The sequence below is a fragment of the Anomaloglossus baeobatrachus genome, chromosome 8, assembly GCF_048569485.1.
Source record: "Anomaloglossus baeobatrachus isolate aAnoBae1 chromosome 8, aAnoBae1.hap1, whole genome shotgun sequence".
In the NCBI taxonomy this organism is placed as follows: domain Eukaryota; kingdom Metazoa; phylum Chordata; class Amphibia; order Anura; family Aromobatidae; genus Anomaloglossus; species Anomaloglossus baeobatrachus.
In genome coordinates this window covers 37,397,341-37,416,472 of record NC_134360.1, presented here as the reverse complement: position 1 = coordinate 37,416,472, position 19,132 = coordinate 37,397,341, and the positions used below count along the sequence as shown (strand labels likewise).

The 19,132-nt window shown below is 47.4% G+C and overlaps 1 protein-coding gene and 1 long non-coding RNA gene across 4 annotated transcripts in view; one reads left to right on the top strand and one right to left on the bottom strand.

The window, feature by feature from the left end:
* LOC142249674 (uncharacterized) overlaps positions 1 to 19,132 on the top strand; it is a 72,774-nt gene that overhangs the window by 6,709 nt on the left and 46,933 nt on the right. The window lies entirely within an intron of this gene.
* The window catches only part of LAMB2 (laminin subunit beta 2), a 123,214-nt gene continuing 105,478 nt past the window's right edge, over positions 1,397 to 19,132 (bottom strand). For all 3 annotated transcript variants that reach the window (XM_075321471.1, XM_075321472.1, XM_075321473.1), the window contains 9 exons: positions 16,218 to 16,402; positions 15,788 to 16,032; positions 14,520 to 14,723; positions 13,352 to 13,496; positions 12,969 to 13,176; positions 10,288 to 10,429; positions 9,979 to 10,155; positions 6,460 to 6,619; positions 1,397 to 1,943 (listed from right to left, as the gene is read on the bottom strand). In XM_075321471.1, coding sequence (XP_075177586.1) covers positions 1,807 to 1,943; positions 6,460 to 6,619; positions 9,979 to 10,155; positions 10,288 to 10,429; positions 12,969 to 13,176; positions 13,352 to 13,496; positions 14,520 to 14,723; positions 15,788 to 16,032; positions 16,218 to 16,402 — 1,603 coding nt within the window. In that variant the 3' untranslated portion in view covers positions 1,397 to 1,806. The remainder of the gene's footprint in view (positions 1,944 to 6,459; positions 6,620 to 9,978; positions 10,156 to 10,287; positions 10,430 to 12,968; positions 13,177 to 13,351; positions 13,497 to 14,519; positions 14,724 to 15,787; positions 16,033 to 16,217; positions 16,403 to 19,132) is intronic.

Genomic DNA, 19,132 nt, shown 5'->3' with positions numbered 1-19,132 from the left:
CGTGACGTTGGCAGGGGTGGCTCAAAGAATTGATCAATTATTTGCTAAAAATCTCATTTATATTACAGTACAGTTGGAATAAATCTGTGAATTTGCACTTTTTATATGATGCATGCCAATTTCAGATCATGCTGGCTCCCCTGTCTCCCTATAGTAAAGTGTCCTGTAGTACTGTGCCCATCCTTCTGCCCTATAGTAAAGTGTCCTGTAGTAATGTGCCCATCCTTCTGCCCTATAGTAAAGTGCCCTGCAGTAATGTGCCCATCCTTCTGCCCTATAGTAAAGTGCCCTGCAGTAATGTGCCCATCCTCCTGCCCTATAGTAATGTGCCCTGCAGTAATGTGCCCATCCTTCTGCCCTATAGTAATGTGCCCTGCAGTAATGTGCCCATCCTTCTGCCCTATAGTAATGTGCCCTGCAGTAATGTGCCCATCCTTCTGCCCTATAGTAATGTGCCCTGCAGTAATGTGCCCATCCTTCTGCCCTATACTAATGTGCCCTGCAGTAATGTGCCCACCCTTTTGTAATGTCCTCATTCCGGTCTCCTTCTTGTCCCCTATTATGCCGTTGTTTACACACAATAAAAAATATTCTCACCTGTCCTCCATTCCCGCGGTGTCCTTACCTGCTTCTTCTAGTCTGCAGGCACACAAACTCCTACGTGATCTCGTCTGGTGCACAGAGCCACCGCTGCAGGCTGCCTTCATGTCTTTACTGCAGTTGAATGCTTTGCGGCACCATAAAGCATTCAACTGCAGTAAAACCATGACGGCAGCGGCGGCTCCATGCACAGGACATAATCATCGAGGGGTGTTTCTTGCAGTCCGCAGGCACATAGACCCCTCGATGATCTCATCTAATGTACGGGGCTGCCGCTGCAGGCTGCCGTCCTGGCTTTACTGCAGTTGAATGCTTTACGGCGCCATAAAGCATTCAACTGCAGTAAAGCACTGACAGGGGCGGAGGGCCTGTGCACTGGCCGCGATCATCGAGGGGTGTTTCTTACAGTCCGCAGGCACATAGACCCCTCGATGATCTCATCCAGTGCACATAGCCGCCGCTGCTGTCAGCGCTTTACTGCAGTTACGGCGCAAAGCATTCAGCTGCAGTAAAGCCATGACAGCAGCGGCGGCTATGTGCACCGGAGGAGACACTGCAGGAACAGAGGACAGGTGAGAATAATTTTTATATGGGAACCTCAATCGAGTATAAGCCGAGGGGGGCGTTTTCAGCATAAAAAAAGAGCTGAAAAACTCGGCTTATACTTGAGTATATATGGTAAATTCCCCACTATTTGAGCACTGCTCGGGTGGTCCCCTCCTTGGTGCAGCAATGACATCACATCTGTCATACCCCCCAACAATCCCTTTAAATGTCATAAAACACTAATGCAGTATACATATGATGGGGACACTCCGGTCAGTTTTATTACAAATTGACCACGAGGAGTTAAACATCAAAAAGAGTCTTGTGATACGAAATGTGAAATCTGTGATGATTTAAAGGGATATTAAACATCACCTCTTTCTCACACCACTATTTAAAGAGGTTAAAAAAAAAATTTGCATGGCGGCTTTCTTCCAGAAACAGCTTTGCTCCTGTTGTGTCTGTCATTACAGTTTGCAGTGGATTGGGCTGAACGGCAATACCAGACACAACCTGTGGGCAGGCATGGTGCTGTTTCTGATATAACCCCTTTAAATCGAGAGCATCCACTCCCTTTTTTTGTATAACACCCCTTTAAGTCATCGAGCTTAGTGTGCTGGAGCCGGCTCCGGGTGTTTAGTCCTTGACGTGTGATTTTCTTTATTGACACGTGTTGTATATCTGAATCTGGTGGTTTATGGCCTCCAGGATGGTCTTCATCTTGTCTTCCAGACCGTCCAGCTGCTTTGCCTTCTCTTGGAGGATAACCTCGTTCTTCTCGTACGACGTCTCTAACTCTGTAATCGGTAACAATGATATAAGTGAGGGCACGGTTTTCTTACTGCAACAACATCATTCTATGGAATAAACTCTTTACAGCTACATAAAATGAAAAAGGTGTGCGCAGGCACCTCCCCTGATGGGAGGATGCCTTAAATATACTAAGCCTATGCACTTGGTCTTGATTAAAACTTTCCAACTGTTCTGCTTCTGCAGCTCCTGGCAGATCTATGTGTCACCATGGAAACAGACAAGAAACAAACCCTGCGTAGTCATAGCTCCCATCTACTTCAAGAGTCAAATGTTTCTGTCTGAAGTCTTGGAGACGCATAGCTCTGCAGAGGAACTGGAGACACAAAACAATAAGAAAATTTGTTGCAGTCTCTTCTTCCATTTTTTCACTACTTTGCACTGACGTTTAGGCCCTGTGCGCACTGGAAAACGGAATTTTCTTAAGAAAATTCCGCAGGGTCTGAAAGATTACCGCACCCACGGTAAAAAACCGCGGCAAACCTCACCCGAAAACCACCGCGGTATTGTTCGCGGTATTGCCGTGGTTGTGCCGCATGCGGGTTATTACATGTGCTTTAATGCATTCAATGCAATAAAGCACATTGAAAAAAAAAAAAAGTAATTTCCTTCTGAGATAGATAGCAGACAGATAAATAGACAGATAGAAGAATAGATGATAGAGGGATAGATAGACAGAGCCCCTGTGAGCACACGCTGCATTTCTCCCGAGCGGTAATGTGTGTTCACATTACCGGCCGTGGGAAATGCCCTGTGGTTACCTCTGCTGTCTCGTTGCGAGGCTGCATTCAGCCTGTGTGTTAGTGTCAGTCGCGGCAGGATGCAAGCATCGCAGGACGTGGATTACGCCGGAGCGGTGTGTTTCGGGGGGGTTAATAAACGGGTGAACCAGGGGCTTTTTTGTGTTTAATTTAAAATAAAGGATTTTTCGGTGTGTGTGTGTTTATTCACTTTACTTACGGGTTGATCATGTCAGCTGTCTCATAGACGCTGCCATGATCAAGCCTGGACTTAGTGGCGGTGATCCGCCGCCATTAACTCCTTATATTACCCTGATTTGCCACCGCATCATGGCATCTGGAAGAGCCGGGGACACTCCGGTACTGCCGCATAATGGATGCGACAGTCCCGGGGCAGCTGCGGGCTGATATTCTCGGCTGCGGGAGGGGTGGACATTAACCCTGGCCCTCGCCCTCCCCAGCCTGAGAATACCGGGCCGCCGCTGTGTACTTGGCTCGTCTGGACGGTAAAAATACGGCGGAGCCCACATGTTTTTTTTTCTATATGTCCGTTTGATTTCTATATGTATTCTATGTCTGTGTCTATGTGTATTCTGTGTCTGTGTGTGAGTGTGTGTGTTCTATGTCTGTGTCTGTGATGTGTGTGTGTGTGTGTACTCTCTGCTCCGCTTCCTCTTCCTGTCATAATGACATCACTTCCCTGCAAACCGCAGGGCAGCAATGAACATTACCGCAGGTAAACCGCGAAATACCGGAGGGAATAACGCAGGAAAACGCAATGAAACGCACAGAATTTGCTGCCTGCGTTATTCCCTGCGGGATTTCACGATTACATGGCAGTCAATGGAGTGCAATGCCGCAGCGACGTGCGGAAAAGAAGTGACATGCACTTGTTTTTGATGCGGGAATCCCGCAGCAAAACATGCAGCTGTCAAAATCCGCATAGTGCGCACAGCATTTTTTTTTTCCCATAGGTTTTGCTGGTGATTCACTGCAGAGATGTTATAAACATAACATGCAGCAAAACCGCAGGAAATCCGCGGCAAAAACCGGCAAGTGCGCACAGGGCTTTAAAAGGGATGTGACTGCAGAATCAGACAGGGTATGTTTATTGTCAGTTACCATGGAGACACATCGGACTGCATAGGAGCTGTAGACACAAAATGCACTTTATAAATGAATGTCTTTATTATTAAAAGAAAAATAAATCCAAACCTATAGGGTCCTGTATGAAAAAGTCATTGCCCCTAAACCTAATAACTGCTTGGGCCACCCTCAGCAGCAACAACTGCAATCAAGCGTTTGCGATAACTGGCAATGAGTGTTACAACGTTTACTCTTGAGGAATTTTGGCCACTCATCTTTGCAGAATTGTTGGAATTCAGACACATTGGAGGGTTTCTGAGCATAAAGCACCTTTTTAAGGTCATAGCACAGCATCTCAATCAGATTAAGGGGAACCTGTCACTAGTTTTTCGAGGGTTAAACCAAAAGTAGCACCTTCTGCAGCTCCTGGGCTGCATTCTATGACCGTGCACCTTGTTCCTGACTCCCCTTGCAGACCCCACAAATACCTTTATAAAATCTGCCGCCATGTATGTAAATGAACCATTCTGGTCATATGGATGTCCTTTTCTTGGTCGGATGGGCATCCTATTTTTACGTCTCCTGTCCCTCCTTTTTTCCGCTGTTCGCCGTCATCCTTTGATGATTGATGTGGATGACACCTCCGTCATCATCCACGTATTGGGCAAAATCGCGCGCCTGTGCCGCCATTCCTGGCTTGTGCTTGCATGAGCCGGTGAGCTCTCTCATAATCTCGCGCCTGCGCAGAGAGATCACTGGCTTGTGCAAGCGCACCTATCTTTTCAGCTCTGCCAGCGATGGTGCAGAGCGAAGTGCACCTGCACGAACCGGGAGTGACTCTGCGCAGGCGCGACATTTAGCCCAGCTACGTGGATGTCAATCATCAAAAGAGGATGGCGAACAGCGGCAAAAGGAGGGACAGGAGATGAAAAAGTGGACGCCCATCGGAGCAAGAAAAGGATGCCCATCTGTTGTGATCTGGTCACCGTGGATGATCACAAAAATCCCATAAGCAGAAAAAACACAAGAGTAGTTGGAACCTGAGCTGACCGCAATCCCCTATCTCTCAGACCACACTAGAAGTAGCCGTGGAGCGTTCCTAAACACACCTAGACGCCTCGTCACAGCCGGAGAAACTTACTACACCTCACAGATAGAAATGAGGAAACCTATCTTGCCTCAGAGCAGTCCCCAAAGAAATAGAAATCCCCCAACATATAGAGCCAACAATGATGTAAGAAAACACAATACACAGATAGGAAATATAGATTATAAAAGGCGAGGCCCGACTTACTAGATACAAAAAGGAAAGGAAACTGATTGCGGTCAGTGCAAAACCCTGCGGAAAAATACCAATCTCCTGACATTCAAAAACCTGAGACCACACGGTCTCTCCCCCACTATATCAGGTACTCTTGTAAATAATGGGGGAAACAAATACCAAAACTAACACAAGAAATACAAAAGTGCAAATAATCAAGTAGGACACGAAGAATCTCCCTTTTCTTGCAGTGGGGCCTGCAGATGGGGAACCCCCATGCTCATCAAAACAGAAAGACAATCTCCTGCAAGAAAACAGACTTTAAGCAAAACATAAAGAAAAACAAACACTCTTAGGTGTGGATCAGGCAATGAAGCAAAGAACTTGCAACTTATCTGGAATGGTATAGGCACAGGAAAAATGGAAGGACAAACTCCAAGCCAATTCAGAGACTGAGGAAAAACATCTATCACCGGTCCCAGCCAGCAGACACTGCTCTTCTATATAGCCCAGGTTGATCTGCAATTGGGCTTCCCAAACTCCCAATTAACTCCCACACCTGTTGAGTGACAGTCAGCTTCACCCCCAGTCCTGACCACCAGAGGGAGCTCCAAACCTTCACCCCCTCGGATGACATTCACAACAACCATCCGACCAGAATGGTTCATTTACATACATGACGGGGAATTTTATAAAGGTATTTGTGGGATCTGCAAGGGGAGTTAGGAATAAGGTGCACCTTCATAGAATGCAGCCCAGGAGCTGCAGAAGGTGCTACTTTGGGTTGAATACTGAAAATAAAACTGGTGACAGGTTCCCTTTAAGGGCAGGATAATGATCCAAAACACACCAGCAAGTACACCTCTGAATGGCTTAAGAGAAACAACATTAAGACTTTGGAGTGTCCTCGTCAAAGTCCTGACCTTAATCCGATTGAGATGCTCTGGTATGACCTTAAAAAGGCGGCTCATGCTCCGAAACCCTCAAATTTGAGTGAATTACAACAATTCTGCAAAGATGAGCAATTCCTCAAGAGCGTTGTAACACTGATTGCCAGTTATCGCAGACGCTTGGTTGCAGTTGTTGCTGTAAGGGTGGCCCAAGCAGTTGTTGCTGCTAAGGGTGGCCCAAGCAGTTATTAGGTTTAGGGGGCAATTACTTTTTTACACAGAGCTCTGTAGGTTTGGATTTTTTCTTCCCTTTATAATAAAAACCTTCATTTATAAGCTGCATTTTGTGTTACTTGTGTTATCTTTGTCTAATATTTAAATTTGTTTGCTGATCCGAAACATTTAAGTGTTACCAACATGCAAAAAAATAAGAAATCAGAAAAAGGGAAACACTTTTTTCACACCACTGTATATAGCGACAAACAGTATATTTTGGCACTATGAGCCTCGTTTTCCAAGACTTTACCTTGCAGCCTTTTCAGCTTATCCTGCGCGTTCTCCAGCAGCTGCTTCGCTTCGTCCCGTAGCTGATCCGCTTTATTCTTTGCGTCCTTTATATTTTTCGCTTTGTGCTCTACAAAATTCTGTACGGTTTTATACCGATCCTCGAGCTGCCCGTCCAACACCTCAGAAGAAAACAAGAGCGACTACCATTAGTATTAGATTAGTCAAAAGCACTAAACTTGAAATATCTAGAAATAATGTAGCCGGCGTGTCGCCCTTCTCAGCTACCGTAACAGCAGGGGATTAATAATTCAACTGTAATAGGGTTATGTAGACCAAAATGTACCAAACTTTTTATTTTTTTTCAAAGTAAACAACTTAGAAATCTTGTTTTGTGTCTGCAGTTCCCATGCAGATCTATGCGTCTCCATGGCAACAGACTACAAACAAACCCTGTGTAGTCTGACCCTGCAATCACATGTCACTCTCATTAGTCCCCACTGTCTGTAGTTTAGCAAGAAGCAGAAAGGCAAAGAGCGAAGGATCAGACTACACAGGGTTTGTTTGTAGTCTGTTACCATGGAGACACAGGGGATTTCATAGGAGCTGTACACAGAAAAAAATGTAGATTTTTGCTTTTTTATATATATTTTAAATGCACTTGAGAAATAAGATAATTTGGTTGCCAAAGTGTACTCGCCCATTAAAGGGACATACATTTATGACATGTCTATAGAATTTGGCATTAATGTATATTGGATGTGGGTCCCACCTGTAGGACCTCCTCCTGTCACGGATGTGTCCAGGGTGACAGACAGTCATGTGGTTTCTGGCAATAGAAGGTCACAGCGTCTGGCTGCGCGAAATGCTCCCTGACTTTCTATTGTTCCTGCTGTCAGTATTCATTGGTATCGGTAGCTTTCCTGCTGGATTAATCTCTCCCTCTTTAGGACCGAGCAGGAGCTTGCCTTCAATCCAGCTGCTGATTATGAGTATCTTTTTGGTGCTTAAATACTCTCTTCTTCCCTGGACTGGTGCTGGTGATGTTATTCAGTTCATTCAGCTCTGGTTGCAAGCAGGTGGCTTGGTCTCATCTGTAGTATCCTTGCTGAACTCCTGCCTGTGTCATCTGTGGATAAGTAGTTCATTCTTTTTCCCTTGTGTGTCCTCCCTGTGTCTTCTTTTAGCGTTTAGTGGGGTTGATGAAGAGCTCATCCCACCCATTCCCTATTTAGGGTCCAGCACTAGGGATACCTAGGGTCGGGTACCCGGCTCAGCGCATAGGTGCGGACTCTATCTAGGGTGGTGAGGGACCCCAGGGACCAGCAGTAGGTTTGATCAGGGGTCACCATCTCCCCCTTCCCTAGACGCAGGAGTCCCCTTTCCTTACTTTTCGCCGCTTGCTTGGTACTACCTAGCGTGACACCTCCAATCTCCAAAGTGGGGATCCCCTGCTAACCATCCGGCCTAGTGAGGTTCCTGTTTACTGCTGCATTCGTATTTTGACAGACACTGAACAATGGAAATAAACACATAGACATGGCCGTCACTGTGACTCCCTTAGGAGTGAATAGAAAGAGTCGCGGATTATTATTATTATTATTATTATTGTTTATTTATAGAGCACCATTGATTCCATGGTGCTGTACATGAGGGGGTTACATACAGAATACATGTACACGTTACAATAGACAGACTAGCACAGGGGGAAGAGGGCCCTGCCCTTGCGGGCTTACATCCTAAAGGATTTTGGGGAGGAGACAGTAGGTGGGGTGTAGGTGGGGCGGCAGCTCCGCACGGTGGTGGGGCGGCAGCTCCGCACGGTGGTGGGGCGGCAGCTCCGCACGGTGGTGGGGCGGCAGCTCCGCACGGTGGTGGGGCGGCAGCTCCGCACGGGGGTGGGGCGGCAGCTCCGCACGGGGGTGGGGCGGCAGCTCCGCACGGGGGTGGGGCGGCAGCTCCGCACGGGGGTGGGGCGGCAGCTCCGCACGGGGGTGAAGCAGTGAGGTCATTGAAGGTTATAGGCATTTCTGAACAGATGAGTCTTTAGGTTCCGTTTGAAGCTTGCGAGTGTAGTAGATAGTCTGACGTGTTGAGGCAGTGAGTTCCAGGAGACTGGGGATGCTCGGGAGAAGTCTTGGAGTCGGTTGCATGAGGAGCGAATGAGAGAGGAGGATAGAAGGAGATCTTGGGAGGACCGGAGGTTACGTTTTGGAGTGTAGCGAGAGATTAGTTCAGAGATATATGGAGGAGACAGATTATGGATAGCTTTGTAGGTCAGTGTTAGTAATTTGAATTGGATACGGTGGAAGATTGGGAGCCAGTGGAGGGACTTGCAGAGAGGAGAAGCGGGGTGGTATTGAGGAGAGAGGTGGATCAGTCGGGCAGCAGAGTTAAGGATGGACTGGAGAGGGGCGAGTGTGTTAGCAGGGAGACCACAGAGGAGGATGTTGCAGTAGTCGATGCGGGAGATTATGAGGGCGTGCACTAGCATTTTTGCAGATTGGGGATTGAGAAAAGGGCGGATTCTGGAGATATTTTTGAGTTGAAAACGGCAGGAGGTGGTGAGGGATTGGATGTGCGGTATGAAGGACAGGGCAGAGTCAAAGGTCACTCCGAGGCACCGAACTTTGGGTGCTGGGGAGAGCGTGATGTTATTAATTGTAATGGATAGATCAGGTGGAGAGTGCAGGGGAGATGGAGGAAAGATGATCAGTTCAGTTTTGGCCATATTGAGCTTTAGGAAGCGAGAGGAAAAGAAGGAAGATATAGCAGATAGGCACTCTGGGATTCTGGACAGCAGAGATGTGACATCTGGACCAGAGAGGTAGATCTGAGTGTCATCAGCATATAGGTGGTACTGGAAGCCATGGGACTTTATGAGTTGTCCCAGGCCAAATGTATAGATAGAAAAAAGTAAGGGTCCCAGGACAGAGCCTTGAGGGACACCAACAGAGAGAGAACGGGATGAAGAGGTTGTGTGGGAATGGGAGACACTAAAAGTGCGGTTGGAGAGGTATGAAGAGATCCAAGAGAGAGCGAGGTCTCTGACACCAAGGGAAGAGAGGATCTGTAGTAGCAGGGAGTGGTCAACAGTGTCAAAGGCTGAGGATAGGTCTAGAAGTAGGAGTACAGAGAAGTGGTTGTTAGCTTTGGCGGTAAGTAAGTCATTTGTGATTTTAGTCAGGGCAGTTTCAGTGGAATGATGTGGACGGAAGCCGGACTGTAGGTTGTCAAAGAGAGAGTTAGAGGAGAGGTGGGAGGAAAGTTCAGCATGGACATGCTGTTCCAGGAGTTTTGAGGCAAGTGGGAGTAGCGATATGGGTCGATAGCTGGTAGTAGAGGTTGGGATATGTGAGGACACCGCCCCATTCATGATTCTTTCTGTTTTTCGGACCCCCATCCTGTTGAAAGATGTGGGCCCCTCTATTGGATCCTACATCTATTAGACATTATTTGTCATATCCTCTAAATATATCTAAGGAAGAATCCCCCTTTAAGGTGAAGACCCCCTTCTAGTAGTGTCAGGCTGGCGCCATACCTTCTTTGCATCGTTGGCTTTGTCCAGGGCCGCACCGGCCGATTCCTCCGCCCGCGTCGCTGCCAGGCTGTTCCCGGCCCGCTTCACTTTGAGCGCATCGATTTGCTTATCCAGGTGACTGACTCGATCCATGGCGTCATTGAGGCGACTCTCGGCGCTAGAGGTTTCTGACTGTATCTGGGCAGCAGAAGATGGAAAGAGATAACGCACGGGGGTAGGAGGGTCAGACTACACGAGGCTTGTTTGTAGTCTGTAACCATGGCGACACATAGGTCTGCACATGAGCCTGGATACCGATTACTGTCTTACCGCAGTTAACTTAGTCTCCGTGTCTAATATGTCGTCGTTGGCACTTTGGATGGCTCCTTCTGCGGCATTCTGCGCCCTTTTGGCATCTTCCAAAGCTTTCTTCACAGACTCTGCCGCGTTCTTCACATTCTCCGCACGGTTCCTGCAAAAAGATGAACACGAAGAAGACGAGGTTCTAGATTTAGAGGGAAATTTCACCAAAGTTATAGTTTACAATCCAAGATAAACGATATCCATCGTTGTGATTGGTCGGGGGTTGGTGTGTTGATCCCCTGCACTAATTGTTAATCTATAGAAAGAACCCTGTTTCCCCGAAAATAAGACACTGTCTTATATTTTTCTTTGCCCTGAAAAAAGCACTAGGTCTTATTTTCAGGGGGTGTCTTATTCTCCAGGAGACATGGTTGGGGGTAAGTTAACCCCCCACAAAAAGCAGACATCCCCCCCCCCTTCCCAGAATTGTCATACCTACCAGCCCCGGGCGTCTGTATGGCTCCCAGATCCTCCTGTGATCTCCCAGCAGGTGTGCTGCACGCCTCCCCTGCGTCTGGCTGACACTCGCATAGATCACATCACACTCACTCATACTCATACAGACACACACACACATCAGATCCCACATCATTCCTCCCTGTGATCTCCCAGCAGCTGTGCTCCCCTGCATCTGGCCGACACTCGCACATCAAAGCACAGTCACACATCAGACAGCGCGCACACACACCCACACCCACCCACACATCCACACCCATCAGATCACACACACCCATCAGATCACACACACACACATGAGATCACACACACACATCAGATCACACACCCATCAGATCACACACATCAGATCACACACACACACACACACACATCAGATCACATACACACACACACACACACAATCAGATCCCACACACACACATCAGATCCCACACACACACACACATCAGATCACACACACATATCAGATCACACACACACACACACATCAGATCACACACACACACACACCAGATCACACACACACACACACCACTTCTCCCTGTGCCCTCCGGTAGGTGCTCCCAGTAGCTGTGCTGCACGCCGTGCTCCTCTGCCTCCTGCCAACACTCACAGATTCGATTGCATACATTCACACACATACACATCAGACAGCATACATGCACACATCCGATCGCATACACACACACTCTCACGATATCGCACATACTGGTACAATCGCACGCACACACTCACAACAACCGGAGATACCACATGCTTCCGGCCATGTGATCCTCTGGCAGGTCCTGGAAGGTCACTGCACTGCACAGTATTGCCGCTGAGAAGCAAGCGATATCGCTGGATGTTGTGAGTGTGTGGATGCGATCTGTAGTGTGTGTGTGTGTGTGGTCTGATGTGTGTGTGTGTGGTCTGATGTGTGTGTGTGTGATCTGATGTGTGTGTGTGATCTGATGTGTGTGATCTGGTGTGTGTGTGTGTGTGTGTGTGTGATGTGTGTGTGTGTGTGTGTGATCTGGTGTGTGTGTGTGATCTGGTGTGTGTGTGTGTGATCTGATGTGTGTGTGTGTGTGTGTGTGTGATCTGATGTGTGTGTGTGTGTGTGTGATCTGATGTGTGTGTGTGTGTGTGTGTGTGTATGTGATCTGATATGTGTATGTGATCTGATGTGTGTGTGTGTGTGTGTGTATGTGATCTGATGTGTGTGTGTGATCTGATGTGTGTGTGTGTGTGTGTGTGTGTGTGTGTGTGTGATCTGATGTGTGTGTGTGATCTGATGTGTGTGATCTGGTGTGTGTGTGTGTGTGATCTGGTGTGTGTGTGTGTGTGTGATCTGATGTGTGTGTGATTGTGTGATCTGATGTGTGTGTGATCTGATGTGTGTGTGTGTATGTGACCTGATGTGTGTGTGTGATCTGATGTGTGTGTGTGTGTGTGATCTGATGTGTGTGTGTGTCTGTGTGTGTGATCTGATGTGTGTGTGTGCATGTGTGTATGTGATCTGATGTGTGTGTGTGTGTGTGTGTGTGTGTGTGTGTGATCTGGTGTGTATGTGTGATCTGGTGTGTGTGTGTGTGTGATCTGGTGTGTGTGTGTGATCTGATGAGTATGTTCTGCCACAGGACCTTGATGTGCTCACCTGCTTCGGCGTCTGGTGAGTATGATCGGGGGTCTTCTCTCTTCTTTCTTCTTTCTTTAGGGGGTCTCCGCTGTGTATAATGAAGTGTCCTGCAGTGTCTTTAACTTTTTTACCGCTGCACGGACACTTCATTATTGGCTGCGGCTAGGTCTTATTTTCAGGGGATGTCTTATATTTAAGCATCCCTGAAAACTCCTGCTAGGTCTTATTTTCGGGGAAACACTGTATATGAATCTGCTCATCACATACTGGCCCCTTTTTATAACTTTTTAAAACATTGGACAACCCCTTTAAAAATTCACAACAACCGCCACCAGGGGGAGCTAAATGGATGTGGAGCTACACAGGAACTGTTCTCAGTGAGCTCCCTCTAGTGGCAGCTGCAGGTAAACGCTATGATGGAAGCATGGACCCAAATTAGGTCCCTGTCAGTTACCCAGGCTTCGTAGACGTCCCCGTTTTCTCCCTTCTTCCTGAGTGATATATAGCAATTTGTTCTTCTATGCTGTTCCCACCCCCCAAAAAAAAATCAACCAGTAAACATGTAGCGTACTTTGCTTTCTTGGCCTCATTCAGCAGCTGCTCGGCTCTGCGGACGTCGGCCGCCGTGTGGTCCAGAATGGCGTCTACGTTGGAAAGGGCGCTCACTCTGTCTTTGATTTCCTCCGCGAGGCGTTGGATCTGTTGCGGAGTTGCAGGAATGGAAAGGTCCAGGACGCGACTCGCCACCATCTCTATGCTGTCTGGGTCTGCTCCCTCCTCTGAATATGGCAGTAATCAATGTCCGAGGTGAACATGATGACACCATAAGAGAAAAATTGTATATATTTTATCAAAATTTAGAAGGAAACCATCAGCAAGGAGACATGCTGATGGTTTCCCTAAATGACTTTTATTCAAAAATGGGCTTTTTTTATAAGGGCATGTGTCTCTTACGGTTCAGGAAGTCTTTGATCTGCTGGATGAGCTGCTGCAGTTCTTTATTGGATTGCTCTACCCTTCCCTTTGTCTCGCTGGCTCGATCCAGCGTCGCCTGCGCCCTCTGTTTCGCTCTGTCTGCGTTTACCTTGGCCTCCGCCACCTGCATCAGGAATAGAGAAAATAATAAAAATGAATGACACTTTTAAAAAAAACGTTTGATTGCTATAAATAGGAGCTGGGGAGCGGAGCCGAGTTGCTATCTGACACGATCCTACTGAGCCCGTCTGCCCCTTCCCTTCACAGATTGGTTGGGGTCTCCCCACCGAATGGATATGAGTCAAGATCCAATTTTTTTTTTTAGTTAATACTTGTATTTTAATGCTAAATCATTGTTTCTTATAACTCTGCATTGTGATGTTCCTCTGTTACTCCTTATGGAAATGTATAAATAAAATAACTGGGTGTAACTAATCCCATTCTCAATACGGAGTGAATACACAATTCAATACTTATAGGGAATCTGTCACCAGGTTTCTGCCACCTAATCTGAAAGCGGCAAAATGTAGAGACAGAGACCCTGATTCCAGTGATGTGTCACTTACTGGGCTGCTTAGTGTAGTTTTGATAAAATCACTGTTTAATCAGCAGTAGATTATCATTACAGGACTACTTGGTGTGCTGCAGGTAGTCCAGCATATTCATGAGCTCTGTATAACTGCTAGATCTGCAGTAGAGAAAACATTGATTTCATCAAAATGACAGCAACAGCTCAGTAAGTGACACATCGCTGGAATCAGGGTCTCTGTCTCTAAATTATGCTGCTCTCAGAGGAGGGGGGGGGACCGGGTGATGGATTCCCTTTAAGACATTCCCAGTGCTTTATACCCTTTAATCGTGGCAGCTACAATATACAGTATAATGATACAACCCAAATCATTTATTGCAAATGCCATGACTTGATCCTTATTAAACAGGCTTCTGTAGGGATCATCACTGAGATTTCTATGGCTACTGCCCAATTATGTTACTGATCTATTGTATTTACGTGTTTCCAACATTTTGTAAAAACATGTGTATTTCCCTTTAAGAGTAGCGGGCATGATCGGTGAGAAATCTCGTGGGCATCCATATTGAACTATTAAACCCAAGTAGAATGTGATATTTAGTAATGGCGGGTTTATACCTTCCGGAAAAGGACGTCCACCTCTCTCAGCGCCTTCTGCAGCTCCTCCTCGGCATGCTTGGCCCGGTCCAGCGCATTATCAGCAGTTGCCACTGCGCCATTACAGCTCAGGCCGCCACAGTGCCGGTTACCTTCATCATCCCGGCAGCCGGCGCCCCCACAAGGGCTCTCTGCGCAGGGGACATCTCCAGGGGCCCCACAAACCTGTAAAATGGACACATTTATAATGATTGCCCCTTTAGACCCTTCCTTCTATTTCATTTAGTTTCTGAGAAAATAGATATTTACAGCAGCTCGCTTTCTGGCTAAAAGGGAAGAAACTGATTTAGGACCTCTATTACCTCCATATCCCCCCATATGTCTATATATTATGAAACTGATTTAGGACCCCTATCACCTCCATATCCCCCCATATGTCTATATTGTATGAAACTGATTTAGGACCCCTATGACCTCCATATCCCCCCATATGTCTATATTATATGAAACTGATTTAGGACCCATATCACCTCCATATCCCCCCATATGTCTATATTGTATGAAACTGATTTAGGACCTCTATTACCTCCATATCCCTCCATATGTCTATATTGTATGAAACTGATTTAGGACCCCTATGACATCCATATCCCCCCATATGTCTATATTGTATGAAACTGATTTAGGACCCCTATGACATCCATATCCCTCCATATGTCTATATTGTATGAAACTGATTTAGGACCCCTATGACATCCATATACCCCCACATGTCTATATTGTATGAAACTGATTTAGGACCCTTATGACCTCCATATCCCCCCATATGTCTATATTGTATGAAACTGATTTAGGACCCTTATGACCTCCATATCCCCCCATATGGCTATATTGTATGAAACTGATTTAGGACCCCTATTACCTCCATATCCCCCCATATGTCTATATTGTATACAATTAATTTAGGACCCCTATGACCTCCATATCCCCCCATATGTCTATATTGTATACAATTGATTTAGGACCCCTATGACATCCATATCCCCCCACATGTCTATATTGTATGAAACAGATTTAGGACCCCTATGACATCCATATCCCCCCATATGTCTATATTGTATGAAACTGATTTAGGACCCTTATGACCTCCATATCCTCTCATTTGTCTATATTGTATACAATTGATTTAGGACCCTTATGACCTCCATATCCTCTCATATGTCTATATTGTATGAAACTGATTTAGGACCCCTATCACCTCCATATCCCCTCATATGTCTGTGTGGTACCTTCTCGTTGATGCTCTTCAGGTCTAACGTGGTGTCCGTTTTGGCCTTCAGATCATTTAGCGCCCGCCGGTTGGCCGCGTTCTTCCGGTTGAAGTCATCTCGTTTGTTAGCGATGAGCTGCTCCGTTTTGACCCTGGTTTTGGCGGAGTCGCTGACGGGGCTGGAGACGCCCATCACAGAGGCGTTGACGAGCTGCTCGGCCCCTCTGGACTGCGCGTAGGACTGGTGGATACTGTCATACGCTCCTGGATTAAAATAGGATATTTTCTCATTTTAGCTGCCGTCTCGCCCCTTCCCCCCTGTGTGCGGTTTTAGATTGAAGTGTTGAAATATGGAAAAATACAAGAATGGAACACAAAAGGATAAACGTAACCAGGCCCATAAGCCATACAGGGGCTCCCTCATATATGGCATATCGATATTCACATACCTAAAAAGTTGGAGTTCTTCAGGACGTCCAGCTGATGAGCCCTCTCCTTGGCCGTCGCATTCAGGCTACGAACATCCCTTTCCAGCTCGGCCAGGTCATGGTTGGCATCAAAGTTTTCGTCCTGTATACTGGTCAGCTCACCCTCTAATTGGGTCAGGGTCTCGGTTGATTCATTAATTTTATTCCTAAATGGAAAAGATTAATATATATATACTAGAAGGTGGCTCGATTCTAACGCATCGGGTATTCTAGAATTTATTGTGTAGTTACTGTATGATTTTTGTTATATATATATAGATGTTGTTGTCTGTAGTTGCCAAGTATTTGTGTAGGGCGCTGTACATGTTCTGGGTGTTGTCTGGGTGTGGCGGGGGGTGAGAGCGGTGTTTGTGTGTTGCATTGTTTGTAGAGCGCTGTGTGTCTGCAGCGTTGTGTGTGTGTGGTGCTGTGTGTTGCGTTGTGTGTGTTGTGTTGTTTGTGGAGCGCTGTGTGTCTGCAGCATTGTGTGTGTGTGTGGTGCTGTATGTGTTGCACGGTTTGTGTGGGTGTGTGTGTGTTTTGGGGGGACGTATGTTTTGTGCAGTGTGTGTGTGTGTGTGTGTGTTGGAGGAATAGTCCTGGAGGGAGAGGAGTATAATAGTAGGAATAGTCCTGGGTGGAAAAGAGGATAATAGGAGAAGTAGTCCTGGAGGTGAGGAGTATAATAGGAGGAGTAGTCCTGGAGGTGAGGAGTATAATAGGGGGAGTAGTCCTGGGGGGAGAGGCGTATAATAGGGGGAGTAATCCTGGAAGGAGAGGAGGATAATAGGAGGAGTAGTCCTGGGGGGAGAAGAGTATAATAGGAGGAGTAGTCCTGGGGGAGAGGAGTATAATAGGAGGAGTAGTCCTGGGGGGAGAGGAGTATAATAGGAGGAGTAGTCCTGGGGGGAGAGGAGTATAATAGGAGGAGTAGTCCTGGAGGTGAGGAGTATAATAGGAGGAGTAGTCCTGGGGGGAGAGGAGTATAATAGGAGGAGTAGTCCTGGGGGAGAGGAGTATAATAGGAGGAGTAGTCCTGGGGGAGAGGAGTATAATAGGAGGAGTAGTCCTGGGGGAGAGGAGGATAATAGGAGGAGTAGTCCTGGGGGAGAGGAGTATAATAGGAGGAGTAGTCCTGGGGGAGAGGAGTATAATAGGAGGAGTAGTCCTGGGGGAGAGGAGTATAATAGGAGGAGTAGTCCTGGGGGGAGAGGAGTATAATAGGAGGAGTAGTCCTGGGGGGAGAGGAGTATAATAGGAGGAGTAGTCCTGGGGGAGAGGAGTATAATAGGAGGAGTAGTCCTGGGGGGAGAGGAGTATAATAGGAGGAGTAGTCCTAGAGGTGAGGAGGATAATAGGAGTAGTAGTCCTGGGGGGAGAGGAGTATAATAGGAGGAGGAGTCCTGGAGGTGAGGAGTATAATAGGAGGAGTAGTCCTGGGGGGAGAGGAGGATAATAGGAGGAGTAGTCCTGGGGGAGAGGAGTATAATAGGAGGAGGAGTCCTGGAGGTGAGGAGTATAATAGGAGGAGTAGTCCTGGGGGGAGAGGAGGATAATAGGAGGAGTAGTCCTGGGGGTGAGGAGTCTAATAGGAGGAGTAGTCCTGGGGGGAGAGCAGGATAATAGGAGGAGTAGTCCTGGGGGTGAGGAGTCTAATAGGAGGAGTAGTCCTGGGGGGAGAGGAGTCTAATAGGAGGAGTATTCCTGGGGGGAGAGGAGGATAATAGGAGTAGTAGTCCTGGGGGTGAGGAGTCTAATAGGAGGAGTAGTCCTGGGGGGGGGAGAAGAATAATAGGAGAAGTAGTCCTGGGGGGAGAGGAGTATAATAGGAGGAGTAGTCCTGGGGGAGAGGAGTATAATAGGAGGAGTAGTCCTGGGGGAGAGGAGTATAATAGGAGGAGTAGTCCTGGGGGAGAGGAGTATAATAGGAGGAGTAGTCCTGGAGGTGAGGCGTATAATAGGAGGAGTAGTCCTGGGGGAGAGGAGTATAATAGGAGGAGTAGTCCTGGGGGAGAGGAGTATAATAGGAGGAGGAGTCCTGGGGGGAGAGGAGGATAATAGGAGGAATAGTCCTGGGGGGAGAGGAGGATAATAGGAGGAATAGTCCTGGGGGAGAGGAGGATAATAGGAGTAGTAGTCCTGGGGGGAGGGAGAAGAATAATAGGAGGAGTAGTCCTGGGGGGAGAGGAGTATAATAGGAGGAGTAGTCCTGGGGGGGAGAGGAGTATAATAGGAGGAGTAGTCCTGGGGGGAGAGCAGGATAATAGGAGGAGTAGTCCTGGGGGTGAGGAGTCTAATAGGAGAAGTAGTCCTGGGGGGAGAGGAGGATAATAGGAGGAGTAGTCCTGGGGGTGAGGAGTCTAATAGGAGGAGTATTCCTGGGGGGAGAGCAGGATAATAGGAGGAGTAGTCCTGGGGGGAGAGGAGGATAATAGGAGGAGTAGTCCTGGGGGGAGAGGAGGATAATAGGAGAAGTAGTCCTGGGGGGAGAGGAGGATAATAGGAGAAGTAGTCCTGGGGGGAGAGGAGGATAATAGGAGGAGTAGTCCTGGGGGGAGAGGAGGATAATAGGAGAAGTAGTCCTGGAGGGAGAGGAGGATAATAAGAGGAGGAGTCCTGGGGGGAGAGGAGTATTATAGGAGGAGTAGTCCTGGAGTGAAAGGAGGATAATAGGAGAAGTAGTCCTGGAGGTGAGGAGTATAATAGGAGGAGTAGTCCTGGGGGGAGAGGAGGATAATAGGAGGAGTAGTCCTGGGGGGAGAGGAGTATAATAGGAGGAGTAGTCCTGAGGGAGAGGAGTATAATAGGAGGAGTAGTCCTGAAGTGAAAGGAGGATAATAGGAGAAGTAGTCCTGGAGGTGAGGAGTATAATAGGAGGAGTAGTCCTTGGGGAGAGA